This window comes from Gymnoscopelus microlampas, assembly GCF_963454915.1.
Source record: "Gymnoscopelus microlampas genome assembly, chromosome: 17".
NCBI classification, from domain to species: Eukaryota; Metazoa; Chordata; class Actinopteri; order Myctophiformes; family Myctophidae; genus Gymnoscopelus; species Gymnoscopelus microlampas.
This window is the reverse complement of record NC_139954.1, coordinates 12009256-12028873: the sequence shown is the minus strand read 5'-3', so window position 1 is coordinate 12028873 and position 19618 is coordinate 12009256. Positions and strand designations below refer to the sequence as shown.

General features: G+C 40.8%; 1 protein-coding gene across 2 annotated transcripts in view; it reads left to right on the top strand.

Annotated features, from left to right (window-relative positions):
- Positions 1–540: 540 nt before the first annotated feature.
- Positions 541–19618, top strand: part of gdap2 (ganglioside induced differentiation associated protein 2) — a 58803-nt gene continuing 39725 nt past the window's right edge. For both annotated transcript variants that reach the window (XR_014602701.1, XM_084084329.1), the window contains exons 1-7: positions 541–756; positions 2454–2734; positions 8199–8338; positions 9308–9461; positions 12229–12317; positions 15122–15198; positions 15770–15929. Coding sequence is in view for 1 of the 2 variants with exons in the window: in XM_084084329.1 (XP_083940455.1) it covers positions 2514–2734; positions 8199–8338; positions 9308–9461; positions 12229–12317; positions 15122–15198; positions 15770–15929 (841 nt within the window). In the remaining variant the exon portion in view is untranslated. The remainder of the gene's footprint in view (positions 757–2453; positions 2735–8198; positions 8339–9307; positions 9462–12228; positions 12318–15121; positions 15199–15769; positions 15930–19618) is intronic.

Here is a 19618-nt window from a genome sequence, read left to right as displayed (position 1 = left end):
AACTAAGCACGATAAAATACATTTAATTGTATATATTATTTTGTCTCTAATACACAAAATATGTCTAAAACGACGTTGACGTGTATTAAATAAATATTTATATTTTTGTGTTTTTTCAATGTTTTTAATGTAATACATAGTTTTCAAGCGATACAGTCAACACGTACATTAAAGGGAAAAAAAGCTTTACAAAATTCTAGTGTTTTCGGATCATATGCGGTTTGCCATCAGTCCAGGCTAGCTCCATTTCCATTTGTGAATGAATGTAATATTTTCCATATAAAATAAAGATATTCAATATCATCAATATCACATCTTCTTTTCAATCTCTCTCTCTCTCTCTCTCTCTTTAAAACATGTTTTATTAGAGTTCGCGTTTTCCACAAACGCGGTGATTGATCACACATCCCTAACCATCCACAACGGAAGTGTTGTTTTTTTCTGTCATTGTCAGCTGATCAGGAACTCACTCTCTCACACACTGCACACAAACACACACACACACACACACACACACACACACACACACACACACACACACACACACACACTCTCTGATAATAACATCACCTACCTTTAGCATTGTGCCTTACATTGTTATAGTAAACATTTACACCACATAGAAACGGAGTGGATGTGTGAAACAGGCTTCACAACAACAACAATAATAATACTGTGTGATTTGTGTTGTAATTATTTCAACATTGTATTTGCTGCCACTTCCCCTCCACCAGTGCTGATAGAAGGCATCGCAAGGTAAGTGACAATGCTGATTTTTATTATGGCCCTATTAAAATACCATTCAAGTCGATAAATAAGAATTGAGTGAGGAATAATTTTAGCCGACAATAAAACATGTCATTTCACTGGATGTGGATGCAGCTCTCACTGCCTCGAGTCACCGACGCTGATTCCATAGCGACGTCATCTTGTAGTTCAATTATTGATTGATTTATTGACTTGATTTCATGGATGAGAGTTCTCTGTCGCCTAGAGAGACTGATTTCACAGTCATTTGCATTCCATAGAGGCAGTGGTGGAAGGTAACTAAGTACATTTACTCAAGTACTGTACGCAAGTACCATTTTGAGGTACTTTTACTTTACTGGAGTATTTCTAAATTTCTGTACTTTTATTTCTACTCGATCCATTTCATCTCAGAGGAAAATATTGTACTTTTTACTCCACTATACGTATTTGATTTGAGTTACTAGTTACTGTGTAGATTTTGATTATTATTACAAAACCACTTCAAGTTCAGACCTATAATACAGTATATATACTTTGGCAATTTAAAAATAGCAGATCTACAAGCTCATTGTGAAATGGGACATTCTGCATAATGAGTACTCTCTACTTTTGGTAGTAAGTACATTTATCTTTCTATTGGCTTGTCCCTTGGGGCTTTAACATGGCTGCTCTGATGTGGCTGCGTAATTAAAGTAAATTAAGCCTAAATCATTTACATTTTAAGTTTAAAGAATTGGTCAAACTATAGCAATTGCAATATATAGGCCTAGCTACGTGCTCAGAATCTTCCATACAACCCTATTGGTGTACTGTAAAGTAAACCTTTGCTTTCATAAAGGCAAAGGTTAAACCTCAGTCTGTGATTTCTTCAACTGTTTGGCTGTGTATGTCAACAACAGGAAATATATAGGTTTAGAAAGATAATATCAAACATCCACATTTTACATATTGTCCTAATTCTCAGAGTGCTATGCGGGGAAGCTGCCTTTATTTCCCAACTTGCAGATTGGGACTTGGCCTGACAAAACTTTCAGTCATGAGATTAATTTTTTGGGGGCTTTAAGCCATGTGATTTATTTAGGGATGATCTACAAGCTCACAACTTGTAGATCGGCTATTTTTGGCAAAGATATTTGGTGTAGAGGGAAACACTAGTGGATAGTGTCCGCTAGGGTCACGGTTATACTTGACCATGTCAACTAAGTGTAACCGTATACTGATTTATTTACTTAGTTTATTTAATGCTATGTACCATCCATGGAGACCAACAGTCAACTCTCTGACTCCCAGGCAGTGTTTACAAAAGTGTGTGTGTGTGTGTGTGTGTGTGTGTGTGTGTGTGTGTGTGTGTGTGTTCTGGCATGAGTCGGTTTGCTGATGGTGATGAAGTAAGGACTAATGGACTAAATGTGACTCGCAACATGTTTTTTCCTCTTTCAATCAAATTCGACCGGCACAATTAAGTCGCGATTTATGGACCCGATCAAATGCGAGCCAAACACAGAACAAGCAGTGTGTTTTTGGAAGTGGAAGGTCAGGTCATAGAAGGAAAAACCAGACAACCTTTTCTAGACACCCGTTGCGGTCGGGTCTCTCTCTCTTTCATCCCTCTATCTTTGGGTACCCTTCTGGCTCTGTTTTTTTGCATGTTGTAGTACTTTTATAACATGCAGAGTTATCCCCTCCTCTCTCCCTATCTGCAGTGCAGCTGCCTCCTTGAGGTTTGGTGCTGTGGCCCCGCGTTGAGGAGGACGGGCAGGAGGATGGATCCTCTGGGAGCTCGCTCTCAGTTTGTGGACGTCCAGACTCTTCCCACATGGGAGCGGGCGCTGGAGCCCGGGCCCGAGGAGGAGCGGCTGGACCCCGGGGGCGAGGAGAAGGAGGAGGAGGAGACGACGGCGAAGGAACACGATGACGACGACCAGCAAGCCTTCCCATCTCCCTTCCCTTTCAGACCAGACATCAACAAGAAGATTGTACTCTTGTGAGTCAAAGCTTTTGGTTTCTCCACGTGTGTCTCTCCTTGTACTGTTTTATTTCAATTAGGTTTACTTGACCCATTAAGACCTGAGGCCGATTCCCCAAAGTGATATTTGCCCCCTCTGAAAATGTTTTGTGCCAGGGGCTCCCAGATGAGAAGATTTGCGTTAAGAAAGAGGCAAAAATGTCAAACCCTTAGAAGATTTTTCAAAAAGGTTAAAAAATATCAGATGTGTCAGTAAAAATGAACATGTCAGGTGCAGTAGTGACTGAGCATATTGTGTTTTTTTTTCTCCAAAAAGTATGTTTTAGAAAATTCAACATAAACAACCATAAGGCGGAACCAGGGCAGAACAAGGCAGAAAGAGCCTGCTGGTTAGTCAGTCAGGGACCAAACAGAAGGCTGACAATGGGTCAATTAAGTTTTTTTCTTGTCCCTTTGGCATTTGTAAATCTCTGTGAATACAGTAAGTGCCAGCTAAACAACCTCTTCTCTGTGTCTTCTAAAGCCTTGGACATAATGTGATTGGTACTAGGTGTTGTTATTTGCCATTGTGAACAAAGGCATTGTGTTCTGAGCAAAAACCTAAACTATCTTCTAACTCATGGCAACTTACTCTAAATAAGCCAGATAAACCAGGGGGCTGCGCTGCGTCTGTTTTGGTGGTCTGCAGACCATTCGCTAGTGGTGGTCCTCGACGCCAGTCCGCACGAAAATGAGTTTTATATATAATATTCATGACCATTATATATAATATTCAGGACCATTATGCATCCCATCTCACACTTCTATCTCAGACTCATCACTGTTTTGTGTAGCCTGCATAACAAAACAAAACACAGTGCTTAACAAGCCATTGAAATCCATTGTGCACGACTTGTCACCCCCCCCCAGTCTGTCAAGCATGCAGCATGGCCACAGCAAACTTGTTACAGAATACTATGAATCAAGTAATTCAATTTGAAGTGATACCCTGAAGAAGACCTATATTGTGTCGAAACGTTGGTAAAAAAATAAAATAAAAAAGTTATTGCATCGTGGCTACGAGTTGTGCAACCTCTTTTCTTTCTTTTTTCCCTTTAAAAAAAAATAAATTTAGAGTAGCCAATTATTTTTTTGCCCCTTTTTCGCCACAATTTAGTCGCTCTGCCAATGAATTCCTCCCCACACACATTTCTGTGTCACTGCTGTCGTATCCTACTGACTCACCTGCCAGTGGGGAGCCCCCACCAAGAGGACGTACGTAGAGCCTTCGTCCTAGATCAGGTTCCCGTCTGTGCTTGTCCATCAGGACAGAATTACAATATGACAGGTACAATATAACCAAATATAATGGCCGTAAAGTTGAATTTAACATAGAAGCGCATTTTGACCAAATTTGACCAGCGCAGATCAGCAGCAGCTGGTCAAATTTCTCACTCAAACCTCTTCATGTCAAGGACACCCAAGATGATTATGTATTTGGACCCCCATCTCAAAAGTATTTTGTGACAGGGACCTCCAAAAGCAAAGATTTGAGTTAAAAATGTATATATATATATTTTTTAAAAGCAGATCTGTAAGCTTGTATATATGCTATTTTTGAATAGCCAAAGTATAAAATATGGTTAAAGTGGTTAAAATGATTGTGACGCTATATTAGCACATTTAGCTGGGGACCCCCTGAAGCCCCCCCAAGGACCCCACTTTGAGAACCAATGGTTTATGTGACCGAGTCCCGGAGGTACAGCTGAGGGGGAGGTCACAGATGTGATCTATAGGGTCGGCTAATCTCTCAAGAACAGATTCCGAGCTGCGCTACTGCATCTGTCGGAAGGACCATTGTGAACATTGGCCTACAAGTGGGCGGGCCATAGACCAGGAAGCAAGCCACGCTTTACCCAATGAAATGTAGTGAGCGGTATTTACATCTGTGAGTTCGCTTTCTAATGTGTTCCCACTGGAAACAAACCCAAACTCATTCAACGATGGCGTCCTCGGAGCCGACAACACCACGGAAAGTTAGTAACATTTTAACAATATAGAAGAAACAAAGGAAAAAGACAGATAACGGTATAAAATATCCCCATTTACAGAGTAAAATTCTATATGTTGTGGTGGGCTAATGATAATAGGCCTACCTAATGGGTAATTTCAATTGAGTGAGCAACTGAGTAGAATGCATCGATGATGACGACTCATATCGATTAACGGGTTAAGCGGTTAATCATTAACATCCCCAGACGAACATGTCATAAATCCTCTTTTATTGCAGAGCACATGACAGCCCAGAGCCCAGGCTGCCAGGAGCCGCTCAGTAAAGCCCCCCTTGTGCCCAGCGACATTCCTGCTGGGCTACGAGACCTCGCGGCTCAAGGGAGAATTGACCCTGAGAATTAAGGGCGGCATGCTTGTGTTAGACAGAGACGTATGCTTGTACAGACACACACTAATGGTATTGAGAAGTATAGAGAAATATTGGTGTAGGCCAGTGGTTCTCAAACTTTCACATCCCCTTAACTTTGACAGTATACATTCCATACGTTCCATTTGTATACTACATTATAACCTGTGAACACCTGAGAGCACCACAGTCCACTGATGCTTTTAAAAATGGAATAAAAACCTACCTTTTAACAAAGCGTTTTATACATTTTTCTTGGGCCTTTTTCTTTTCTTTTTTGTCTTTGCCCTGTTTCCTTTTTAGCTAGTTTTAATTGGACCCTTTAGTTTAGCCTAGTTGAGTCCCATGTAATTGTTTGGTTGCCTATGCTGTTTTTATGCCATGCTTTTAAACCCTGTAGCACTCTGAGATTCACAAGAATGTACACTTTGAGAACCACTGGTGTATGTTATAGCTGTGACCAGTTTACTTAAATTGGGGTTTCTTGACATCCAGTCTGTTGATAGAATACGATTGGAATACTTTTGTATCTATTAAGTATAAGAGGGAGTTGCTGATCGTGTACACACTGTGTGATGAAATTGGGTTTTGTAGATGGAAATTTAAAGACTATGGAACAACATTCATTGGACAAAGATGAAGCTATACCTGTTTGTATTTGTAAAAATGCCTTATTGCAACTATTTCAGAAGCTACTTGCTTATAAGTATACTGTAACATAAATAACATGACCTCTTTGGATTTTGCTGACTGTAAACTAGCTGTGTAGACCATAAAATACAAGTGGAAAAAGCAAAAAAATCTCTGGTTCACAATAATGCACCCTATCAAAGGTGCCTCGGATTCTGCTGTGTTCAGGTCTTGTGACGAAAGCAAGTGATAAGCTCACTTGGAGGTTTTGCCCTGCTAAGCATGTTTCTAGCACAGACGGGCACTGCTGCTAGCTACAGTAGGTGCATTTCAAGACAATTCACAGTTTTTTAAAATAGCCGATCTAGAAGCAGAGCTGTACCGATACCATTTTTTCCTTCCCGATTACGATATCCATAACTTGCATATCGGTCGATACCATGTACCGATCCGGTTTAGTTTCTAAAATATCTAGGACAGTGGTTCTCAAAGTGAGGTCCAGGGACCCCCAGGGTTCCTTGAGGAGGTACCAAATGGACCCTTACAGGTCTGTAACTCTGAGAGTGTACAAATGGAACCAAATGGGTCCATTTGGTTCCATTTGTACACTCTCAGTTATGGGGGTCCTTGAAATTAAGATTTTTGAGAACCACTGATCCAGGAATACGTAAAAATGCCATTAATAATTAAATAAATAAATAAGAGTGCAGCTCCAAGTTAGTAAAATAATAATGTAAATAGTAGCAGTAAGAGTATAAAACAGTAGTGCAACATCAACTGAAGCATTCAAAATATTACTGTAAATAAAATATGTGATAAATTACGTGGCATAAACTGGCAAACGTACAGATACCAGCATTTTAGGCAGTATCGGAACAACTTTATCTAGAAGCTCACAACACGTTGACATGTAACATTTTCAGCTTGTAGATTTAGGAATGAAAATTATAGTTGATAACATTATCGATCGATTAATCCATTGATTGATAAGCTGCATTTTTTAGGACCAAAGGGAAAATTCTAGTCCGAAACCGAAAATGAGTGCAGAAACCCTGATGTGTATAACATTAACGAGTGTCTGGACACAGACACACACACCTCCCCTCTGCAGTGCTCTATGGAGTCTGTCTCATTTCTCTCCAAAAGCCCTTGAATATGATGGAATATGAATATTCAATTAATTGAAAATAAATACATTTAATCAAGTAAATTCTTAACAGCAATGAATCGATTATAGATGAATTGTTAACATCCCTAAGATTGGCTATTATTGGCTATTATTATTGGTGCAAGACACAGTCTGGCCCGCAACGCAAGTATGAATCAGGCTTCAGCATCGCTGAAAAAAAAAAAAATTTGCGATGCAAAGCAAAGCAAAGTTTGTTGTTTACCCAGGGTGTCGGACTAAGTACGAAACTTGTTTCCAGCCGGACCCTGCATGGAAGCCTTGCTCAAGGGCTATTCAGCGGTGATTCATGATTGATGTGATGAATTGGGGAATCGAACTAGGGACCTTCCGGTATCAAGGCCGCCCCTCTAACCACTAAGCCACCGCTGCCACATGCCTTGTGGCACATCGAACTCTTCTCTCATCCTTTATTTTCTCCTTGTTTCTCTTTCCCCCGTGCTTGTTGAGCCCCACAGCGTGTCTTGTGATCAAGTGCTTTCAACACAAGCTTGAGTAGTTCCCTATTTAGGCCTCAGTTAAAACCTGAGTGAGTGTAGAACAGAGAACAAGAATGCACATTGAATGCTCTCACTGAAGTGATAAGGAATGTTTCACTAGAACTGCTGCTCTTCCTATAGACCTAGACTATGAAAGCAATATAATAGGCTTTAACCACTTAAATACTATATCGTTGCTGTCTGGTAGAAACCTCTTATCTCCATAACCAAACTTTTTGTGTTTTTTTTTGTCAAATTAACGCCCTACTTGATCATACTACAGCATCACACAAAAGCATCGAAAGTAGCAGATTTACAGGCTGGAAATGTGGCCCGAAGCGACACTTTTTGAGCTTTGATCAGCTACTTTTGCTATTTTTGAATTTGAGTTTTGGAGATATGAGGTTTCCACCCAACAGAAACGATATACTTTGTTGACTGGGGTAACCTCATAGGTCTATACTTGGTCCCCTCCTTTTTTTACCCTCTACTACGCCAAAAGAGTGGCGTTGCGACACGTTGTGAGCTTGTAAATCTGCTATTTTTGCAGAATGTTTGCCTAATTATGACATGCCCAGAATAGGGACGCTAGGGTCCATGTGGTTAAAGGCTCCCTCCCTCCCGCCAGCCAGCCAGCCGTCAGTGAACCAGTCAAGTCAGCCATGTAATCAGTAATGTTTACATATCGCTGTTGTCAAGCAGAAACCCCTTATCTCCATATTCTAAAAAAAATGTTTTCCCCGTAAATTAACGACCTAGTGTTTGCCTTTTTCCCCTCCCTCCCCACAGCACTGGAGACGTAGCGCTGCTGAACTGCACGGCCATCGTCAACACCAGCAACGAGTCGCTGACAGACAAGAACCCGGTGTCTGACAGCGTCCACCAGCATGCAGGGCCCGAGCTCCGGGACGAGCTGATGAAACTCAAAGGTACCAGAAGAGTCAGAATCTGAACCACTTTGCTTTAACACTGAGAGTATGCAAAATGTGCATTTGTACCACTAGGGCTGTCACGATTACAAAATATAAGTTGACGATTAAAGGTAGGGTAAGTGATTTTCTTTGCTTAAGGTAAGTGTTAAATAGCTCTATATTCTGGTAGTACTCGTTGCTATAGAGTCTCCATGTCTCGCCAGCTCTTTATTAAACAGAAAATGCATTTTCAGGTTGGGATACCAATTTTATCCAATCAAGATAGAGAACTCGGCCAGGATACAGATTAAACAAGCGAAATTGGAAGTGATGACACAAAGAAATGAGCAGACAAAATTGGAACTTGAACACTTCTGTTTATTAAAGAACTGAAGAGACAGGGAGACCCATGTGACTGAATAAACACTATAGCAATGTTTACTATCAGAATATAGTGCTTTAACCTGTACCACACTTTGAGACCCACTGATTAGCAGAGTGTTTCCAGTGAGCCAACATGCACGATATCAGCATCCTGTTTGACCAGTATGGAACAGAGCCTTCATCACTATAACTGGTAAAACCTGTGAAGGAAGCAAGGAAGAGGCCCAGATTTCTTTCCAATATGGCTGCTGTGCATAGAGCCTATTGTGTTTGTATAGACGGCGACGCCTGGCTTTCAAACCCACAGACTCTGCTGTGGTGGACAGGAACTGTACACTTTGCGCTATACGAGTGCCCTCAGGGGAGGTGTTTTCTTTTAGTTAGTGTGTTCAGTGATAAAACATGTATTTGTAATTGTTCCCTTGCCTCTTACTTACCGTTGTCCAGCTAGAACCTTCCTCTCAGTGTTACTACCATCCGTCTCAAAGTGAAAAAAAGAAATGTGATGGGATGGTAGACTGACCTCAAAACAAATGAATCAATCAATTAATTACACTCTGCATCACTATGCCCATGGTGGTTGTTATCACTGCTTGTCTGCAGGGTGTCGGACAGGCGAGGCCAAGATGACCAAAGGTTTCAACCTGGCAGCGCGGTTCATCATCCACACCGTGGGACCCAAGTTCAAGGCCAAGTACAGGACGGCCGCCGAGAGCTCTCTGTTCAGCTGCTACCGGAACATCCTGCAAATAGCCATGTAAGGACCTCCACTCATAGCGTTTTACAGCCACACCACCACCAGGCAATTTGAGTTCCTGTTTTCCCCACCCGCACGAAACTGTATACTTCACACCTTAGCAATGCTGTGGCAACCAGTGGTGGAAAAAGTATTCACATTTTTTACTTAAGTAAAAATATGAATACTGCAATGAAGAAATACTTTGTTACAAGTAAAAGTACAAAAGTATTGGTATCAAAATGAACTTGAAGTACCAAAAGTAGAAAGTACTACCCATTATGCAGAATGTCCCATTTCACAAGTTTTCACGTGTATAAAAAAATCATTTGAAAATAGCAGATCTACAAGCTCACAATCCGTCGCATCACGAGCACAACGCATTGTGAACTTGTAGATTGGCTATTTTCAAATGGCCGAAATGTATATAGGGCTGAAGTGGTTAATGTATGTTTTGGAATAATAATCAAAATCTACAAAGTAATTAATAACTACATTAGTATTAGTATAACGTTTGCTTCTGAGAGGTAGTGGAGTAGAAGTAAAAGTTAAAAAAATTGAAATACTCCAGTAAAGTAAAAAATACCTCAAAATTGTACATAAGTACAGTACTTGAGTAAATGTACTTAGTTACTTTACACCACAGGTGGCAACCCAGGCGGATGAAGGCGTGGTTAGGTTTTGATAGTGGGAGATGGCTTTCCTCGTCCTAGCCGGTCGCAGTACAACGGTCCCTATCCGGACGATGGGATGAGGAAACAAAGCGGACTAGTGTCATGAATGATAGAACACAATTTAAAATGGCCCTGCCAAACATAGTTTCTAGTGTAGCTTAACCACTTCCTTCCTACCTGACGTCCATATGTTGGCGCACATCATTATAATCAGATGAAAACTTTACAGCATTTTAAAACACATTTTCAAGAATGTGACGTGTTGTGAGCTTGTATTGTAGATAGTCTATTTTCGCTATTCACCGTACAGCTAGTATCTAGGGCTTAAAGTGTGTTCGACTTTGCACTCAAAACATACTTATTTGTCGAACGGTCCCTCTGACTGGCATCGATGTATAACACATTAAACAGCTGGGTGTTTTAAGATGCATATACAAGCCAGACCTGTGTGTGTGTATGCATGTTTGACCACTATTGTACGGAGCCTGACTCGGTCCACTCCGCTCGACCTCGTGTTGGTCAGGATTGAGTTTAGCTGAAACCCCTCAGATGTCGTCTCAGGACTTGTTGATTTGATTTGGACTCATTCTCACACACAGAGGGAGTTCTCTCCTCTGTGTCTGAACCGAGAGGGACGACTCATTAGGCTCATGTTCTCGACTTAAGCCACTTAAACACCAACTGTGTCTGGCTTTGTCTGAGCTGCTGTGTGACTCTCTGTGCCCAGGGGCCAGTGTTTGTCAGAGGGTCTGTGTGGTGTGTGTGTGTGTGTGTGTGTGTGTGTGTGTGTGTGTGTGTGTGCACGACATCTGCAGGGACATACACCCCTGCCCCCATCTTTGTACTGCTTTTCTCTCCTATCAGGTAGAGCTTGGCCAGTGGTGTAAAGCAGTGTTTCCCAAATTGATATATATTTTGGCCGTGGAGCCCCATTTGAAAATGTTTTGCGCCAGGGACCCCCAGAAGAGAAGATTTGTGTAAAAAAAAAAAACTTTCAAGATTTAAAAAATATATAATATAATGTACAAGCTCGCAGCGCCTCGCTATGAGCTTGTACATCTGCTATTTTTTTGATTAGCCAACATATAAAATATGTATAAAGGGGTTAGAATAATTGTTATGCTGTAATAACTACTTTAGCTGGGGACCCCACTGCTCCATTATGTCATTTGTAAGTGAATTTCTATTTTATGTTGACCATTCTGTATGGTTAGAGTATGTTAATACAAGATAACTTATACAATTGGGGTGGTTGCATTTGGTTCTGCTCTTATATTGAGACATTAGGTCCTGTGTGTCTAGGTTGGACACGACTCTCGTTTCTAGTTTGACAAGAATTTTGACCTCGGTCAAAATGACATTGCTCCCCAGAGTAAGCATTCAGGCTCTTATTAGCTCAGTGGTAAAAATGGCAGCGTTTGCACAGGAGATCCAGGTTCAAATCCAGGGCAGAACAGGAAAGTGACGTAGTGCAGCTTTAAACAAACCCTCGCTGCCTGCCTCGCTGACATGTTTTATGGATGTATTTTGGGAGAATCTTTGTAGTATCTTAACATTGTGTTGTGTGCTACTGCTCCTTATTCGTTTCTATGTTGAAGCAAATATTCCTCTGGGACAATAAAGTCTAATCTAGTAGTATTGATTATAACGGGGGTTTTCAACAGTGGGTCGATTTGCACGAAGATCTCTCTCTCTCTCTCTCTCTCTCTCTCTCTCTCTCTCTCTCTCTCTCTCTCTCTCTCTCTCTCTCTCTCTCTCTCTCTCTCTCTCTCTCTCTCTCTCTCTCTCTCTCTCTCTCTCTCTCTCTCTCTCTCTCTCTCTCTCTCTCTCTCTCTCTCTCTCTCTCTCTCTCTCTCTCTCTCTCTCTCTCTCTCTCTCTCTCTCTCTCTCTCTCTGCTATTTTTGAATAGCCAAAGTATAAAATATGGTTAAAATGATTGTGATGCTATGAACTAATTATGCTGGGGACCCTCTGGAACCACCCCAAGGACCCCTGGGGGTCACCGGACCAACCCCAATTTTTTGAGGATAGAAACCCAGAAATACCAGGGTGTTGCCAGTGATGCGTACCATAAGCTCTGTATGATGTTTTTATTTGTTGTTTATGATTGCAGAGAGCAGTCCATGGTGTCTGTGGGATTGTGTGTGGTGAGCACAACCAAAAGAGGCTACCCGTTGGAGGACGCCACACACATCGCTTTCAGTAAGACACACACACACACACACACCTCTAATCGCAATTATTTGAGCTAATCACTCAATGATTTCCATGTTGAAAATGTCACTTTGTAACACGTTGTAAGCTTGTAGATCAGCTATTTTTGCTATTTAATATTTTTTAAATTAAATGTCAGTAATTTATTTGTATATTTTAGTTATTTGTTATATGTGCCCTGTGCAATTCTTTTTTTATTACAAAGTGTAAAAGCCAAACAGAAATATATTTTTTATTCATAATGTTCCAATGTTCAACGAAACACAATTACATTGTTAATCACATTTAATTGAGTGACAATTAATCGTCAAGTAAAATTTCATGATCGTGACAGCTCTAACACACACACACACACACACACACACACACACACACACACACACACACACACACACACACACACACACACACACACACACACACACACACACACCGCTTTCAAGACGGTTATCAGTTTCTGCCCAGAATTTCCCAATCGGTGCATGCTTGCATACCCTCCAGGCCTGTAAGAAAAAAAAGAGGGGGAAACAGTGGAGCGTTTCATCTACGCACAAATAACCTTTTGGTAAACTGAAGCAGCAGTCACATGCAGCATTTCATTGCCGGGCGGGCACTCGCGCTCCTCGCAGACAAAACGCACAATCACACAATTCACACATATGGACACTCCCCAAAGCGGTCACACATGCAACACACAGTTAGAAATGTGATTATAACACACACACAGTGGTATCACTTAAGGTCAGTAATGTTACGTCGCAGACATGCCACGGTCAATTATGTCTAACACGAATGATGGCCCCATAACTCATTAACTGTGGCGTGTAGAGGAAATCACACTGTGGTTGTGAACATTAAAGGGCACCCATATTTCTGGCCAATTTCAGGGTAAGGCTATGTGTGTATTATGTATATTTTATACTTTGGCTATTCAAAAATCTTGAATTTTTTTATTTTTTTTTAAGCGAACATTTTAAACTTAAATCTTTGCTTCTGCGGGTCCCTGGAACAAAATATTTTGAGATGGGGGGGGGGGTCCATGGCCAAACATATAATTTTGGGGGTCCTTGACATGAAAAAGTTTGAGCACCACTGATATGGCAACATACTTTTTTTTCTGAAAGCTGTTGGGATTTTAAAACATTTTTTTTTATCGGCCTCGGGTCTTAATGGGTTAAATGGTCTTAAATTCATATGTACAAAAAAAAGGCCTTACATGGTATTGAATTGTATTAATAATACTATGTATATCACTCAGCCCAGTAATGTTACGTCGCAGACATGCCACGGTCAATTAGGTCTAACACGAATGATGGCCCCATAACTCATTAACTGTGGCGTGTAGAGGAAATCACACAGTCTGTGGTCGTGAGCGATAAGTTCACCACCACATATTCTGCCCAATTTCAGGATAAGGCTATATCAGCAAGCAAGCGTGCCCTGGCTATATGCCAACAAACACATCCTTCTTAATTAAAAAATGTACGTGTGGGGGGAGGCGGGGCTTTTGGCGTGTAATCAGGGAAATTAATTGAAAATACCCAGAATACTCCTGCTTGGAATCCCAAGTTGCACAGGGAGGGATACTGTTCTCCAGACAGTAATACAAATATCTTTTCAGGCACAGGTTCTTGGAAACTAGCGACTGAAGACTGGCACGCCATTTTCTCTACACTACACACAGTGCAATCCACAGTTAAAAGTGTTAATTTATCCATTTGTAACCCTGAGAGTGTACAAATGTAACCAAATGGACCCTTTGACAGGTCAATTTAGTTACATTTTGTAGTTTTCACTAGTCTGGAGATCTCTCACTTTAAGATGCAGAGGAGAGATGGCACGTCATCACTATTGTTGGAAGTGTCCAGTAGCCATTCTACTGTATATAACACGTATATATCATGTTTATATCTGCAACTGGGGAAAGGATCTATTCAAATTGTGCAGGAACAGAACAAGGGTTACAGACTGTTGAAAGATGTGTAAAATCTAGAGATGCACCGATATATCGGCCACATATCGGTATCGGGCGATATTTGCCGTTATCGGTCAATATCGGTATCAGACAAAAATCTTTTTTTTCCCCATTTGTTTTTGCTGGTTAAAGTGGATAAAGGAGTTTTTATTCTATGGTGTTTGTGATATGAAATCTAAGCTTACCATAATCACAGTAACTCCATTCACTTTCAGTTCAGCACAGCTGTCACTGTCACTGTCCAGCTGACGCTCGTTGACACTCGTTAATGTTACTTGCATCAAGGCAATTATGTTGTGTTTCTGCATGAAATAGAACTACACCTAATCAAAGATTCCATCAAAGCCAAGAATTTTTACGCGACCCTCTCTGGTATTAATGTTTTGTTTGAGCTGTTGGAAATAAAATAACTAGGCTAGACTTGGTTGTTAAAGTCCAGATGAAAACAATGAAAACCTAACCCTAAAATCGTAAATATAATAGTTATTTTCTATTTAGTTTTATAAAAGAAAAGTTTGTGTGTGGACGTGGACAACACGACTCTTAAGGTCCTTACACACCGTGGCGATTTTTTCGTGCGAATAATGCGTTTTTTTTTTAAACCTTATAAAGTCAATGGCTCCGTACATGGAGCGAAAAAGCGAAGCGAAAAAGCGCCTTTTAATTATTCGGAACAAGTCCGAATTTTGCGTATATTCGCTATATTCGCCGGTATGTAAGGACCTTAAAGGTTAGGAAATAATGCGGTGGATTGTCCTCACTAGTCTAATAATCCTCGTGTGTGTGTGTGTGTGTGTGTGTGTGTGTGTGTTACAAGGAACGGTGCGCAGGTTTCTGGAGAGTCACGGGGAAAGCATTGAGACTGTGGTGTTTGCTGTGTCAGAGATGGAGGAGGTAATGCATGTTTCATGTCTCCGATTATGTATTATTGATATCGTCGCTGTCGGGCAGAAACCTTAAGCTTTGTGGATCTAAATTTTACATTTTTGAATTTTGTATCCTGAAAAGTAATATGTTTTGGACATATGAGGTTCCCACCTAGAGACGATATTCAGATTAGTTTACCGTTATCTTTCTCGTTCATTCACTCGTAGGACCAGTAAAGAGAATTAGTGTGATATGGTGGCATGCTACAGTAGGTACACATTCCTGCCAGTGCCCTTGACCAAAATACTGGCAAATGCCAAACAACATGGAGTTGGTCCCCAAGTGCTGTACGGAGGTTTTAATCCATTAAGACCAGGAACGCATCTGTGTCATTTTAAATATAAAATATATATGAATTTGGGGGCCCTTTGCACAAAGAAGTTTGAGAACTGATTTAGAAGGCATTTGTAGAATCGGCCTCAGGTCTTAATGGGTTTGCCAATAATTAGATGCATTGCATGTGTATACATTTGGGTGATTCTGTGAGTGCTGCCCGGCGACGAGTGTCTTCATCATCAGTGTGTCCGTCGTCCCACAGCCGGTGTACAGGAAGCTGCTGCCTCTGTACTACCCTCGCTCAGAGGAGGAGGAGAGAGACAGCCTGCCCCTCATCCCGGCGGACATCGGTAACTCCGAGGGAGAACCCGTGGTGCCAGAGAGACAGATCCGCATCGCAGAGAAACCAGGCACCCTCGAAGGTACGACTTTCTTTGGTGTTTCGCCCAGGTGGACGTGGTTATATGCGTAACCCTAACCCAGTGGTTCCCAAACTTTTGTGGTCGTGACCCAAAAGACAAATTTGATGTCTTCCCGGGGAACTAGTGAAACTATCCCCATCTACAAGCTCACAACGCGTCGCGTTGACTTTGACTTTTTTACAGGGGCCAGTTTCGGCTTCATGGGCAGTGGTGTAAAGTAACTTAAGTACATTTCCTTTATTTTACTTAAATTGACTAAGTAGTACTTTTACTTTTCTGGAGTATTTCCAAATTTCAATACTTTTACTTCTACTCTACTACATCTCAGAGGCAAATGTTGTACTTTTACTCCACTGCAAGTATTTGAAAACTTTAGTTACTTTGTAGATTTTGATTATAATTACAAAACATACATTCACCACTTCAGCCCTATTTAAACTTTGGCTATTTGAAAATCGCCAATCTACAACGTCACAACGCGATGGGACGCGTTGTGAGCTTGTAGATCTGCTATTTTCAAAACATTTGTGCCCGCTGAAGTCTGCTAAGCCCGATGATGCACCGTATGCGTATTTTCATTCCAAGTGTGGCGTAAGATAATGTCTTTAAAAGTCTGACGCTGTAATAAGACGATCTGCTGATAGTGCGTGCTTTTCACAATGGATACACATGACAGTATTGTCAAATAGTTGTATAGTATGTCGAAAGCCTGGGCGGGTGACACCCGTGTTCCTGATGAGTCAGTCAGTCAGCAGTGGTGTAAAGTAACTAAGTACTCAGAGATGCTCGTAGGCCTGCGTCCTGCGTCTCTGACGCACCATATTGCGAAAGGACGCATTCATGACACCGCAGTTGCGTCCATGGGACGCACTAGAGTTTTCACCAACAACACAGAAAAATATAAAAATAATTCGCGGTAAAATTAGTAGTGCACGATAAGTATCAGCCCGATAATTATTGGTCTGATATCAGGATGTATGACATCATCCCGATAAAACCGATAACATTAATAATAGCTCCGATAATATTTGTCAGCTGTGATCTGCATGGAGCCATGGACTCTCGGTTAGACACCGTGTGTGGAGAAGTATAACTCTCCGGTTAGACACCGTTGTACTAGAGAAGTATAAGTCGGTTAGACGTTGTGTGGAGCATAGATATATATAAAGGCTAGATGACTCACCCGCGCTGCTGGCCAATGGAGTACGACGTCGCCACATGGCGGCCATCTTGGGACGGTCATTCATAACATTATGTCTATGGTGCATATACTTTGAAATAACCATAGCGTGCTCAATTTTCATCCGATTTTCAAACGGTTTGGTGTTTTGTAAACACCAATGATGTAGTTATGATATTATTGTATTAAAAAAAAAACATGATTATAATTATAAGTATGCAGTATCATAACTACATCTTTGGTGTTTACAAAACACCAAACCGTTTGAAAATCGGATGAAAATTGAGCACGCTATGTTATTTCAAAGTATATGCACCATAGACATAATGTTATGAGTGACCGTCGCAAGATGGCCGCGGTTGAGCTACGCTTGCGCCGCCCCCTTGAGCCATCTAGCCTTTATATATATCTATGGTGTGGAGACTCTCGCACAGCAGCAGCACAGCCCCTCCCCTCCCCACACACAGAGAGAGAGAGACGGCATGAGGAGCTGGTTGAGACCTGGTCTTAAACGTGTTAAAACGTCTTGGATAGACCACTGTCTGGAATAATAACTGATCATCATACATACAGGTCTACTACTAACCTTTGTTGCTATTGTCATCTTAAATTGACCAGCCAAAGTAAAATCCCCGATTTTAGAGTGTTCTCCAACTTGCTTGGACATCAGAGTGATGTGGTGGATTAATGTTGCCAATCAGCTGTGTAACATTAGCAGGTTAACGATGGCTCGTTGAGCCTATGCATTTGACCCTGATTTGACCACAAAGGCAATCAAAAGCACTAATTAATGGCAGCTGTAAGTAACCGGTTGTCTATCGTCTGTGTCTTGTGTATGTTTAATAGCCAACTGAATGTTTTCTGTAGCCTAGAGATATCATATCAATTAATTCCCTGAAGAGGGTAGACCCTCTCCCTCATGCTAAACTTAAAGTGACTTATAAGGTTCCACTTCTCCTCAAAAAGACAACTTTATTTTCCTTTCTCAATGACAAGCTTAATATTATTATTGCATGTTATGCAATAACTGCAAGCCAATGTTCATAGGCATTGTCAGTATTTGTCTTCATTATTTCTTGAATTCCTATTTCTTTAGTTGCCAATAATTCCACTGTAAGCCAGTGTTTTCAGTCTTTTATTGCTACACAATAAATAGTAAAAATAAATTCTACATTCATAAATAATACAAAATAAAATAATAATAACGATTAAAAGGTTATATGATTAAATGTATTCTATTGGTCAAAGGTATGTTAAATCCACCTGTTGTCCACTACTAGTATTTCTTACCATAAGGTGTGCTAATACTACAGATTCATAAAAAAAATATATTTATGATTTTTTAATATATGTATATATATCGGTATCGGTCTTGAAAAGCAGGAACGGGTCTGCACTGAACCCCCCCCCCCGTTGACAAAACCGGGTCCAAGCACCGGGCACCATGTAGGGTGTGAATTTGTGGGACTCATAAAATGTCCCTGGGACCCATCTAAAAGACCACCCTTGCATCCCAGGACCCATTACATTGAAAACCTAGCAACATCACTGAGTACTCAAGTACTGTACTTAAGTAAAATGTTGAGGTATTTTTACTTTACTGGAATATACCAATGCTTTTGTACTTGTACTCAAGAACATTTTTTATTTCTGACTTTTACTTGTAACAGAGTATTTCTACATTGCAGTATTGATACTTTTACTTAAGTAACAAATGTGAGTACTTTTTCCACCACTGTCAGTCAGTCAGACAGACAGACGGCCAACTACTCAGTCAGACATCCAATCAGTCTGTCAGTCAGAGAGACAGACGGACAGAAAGCCAATCAATCAATAAATCAACTGGTCAATCAGACAGACAGCCAATCAATCACTCAGACAGACAGACAGTCGGTGACGTCAGCCAGCTGTTCTGAGGTTGGTCAGTGGACACATGGGAGAAGCACGTAGGAATGTACATCTTTACTGAGGAACATCTGGACACGACGCACTGTATCTATCCATCTAGTCGTTTTAATGTTTGTTTCATGTTTTGACAAGACAAACTATGCAGCCAAAATAACATCACAGCACAGGAGAGCAATTTACCATAACAAACGCAAAACACAAATGCATCTTTTTGGCTCCGGGTTCTTTTCTTAGGTTTTTTTTTTTTTTTTTGCTGATGATGGCATATGAAATATCGTCGCTGTCGGGTGGAAACCTCATATGTTTTATACCATGGCTATTAAAAAATAGCAGAAGCTGAGCTTGTAGATCTGCTATTTTTGAAAAATCGTGAAAATCTGTGCAAATCTTTGAAGATATATATGTTTTTAAAGCGAACATTTGTACAAAAATCTTTGCCTTCTGGGGGGGTCCTTGGAACTAAATATTTTGAGAAGGCGGTCGGCGGCCAAATGCATATGATTTTTGGGGTGGTCCTTGACATGAAAAAGTTTTGAGCGCCACTGATATAGAAACATACGTTTTTCAGAAAACTGTTAGGATCTAGAAGACATTTGTAGAT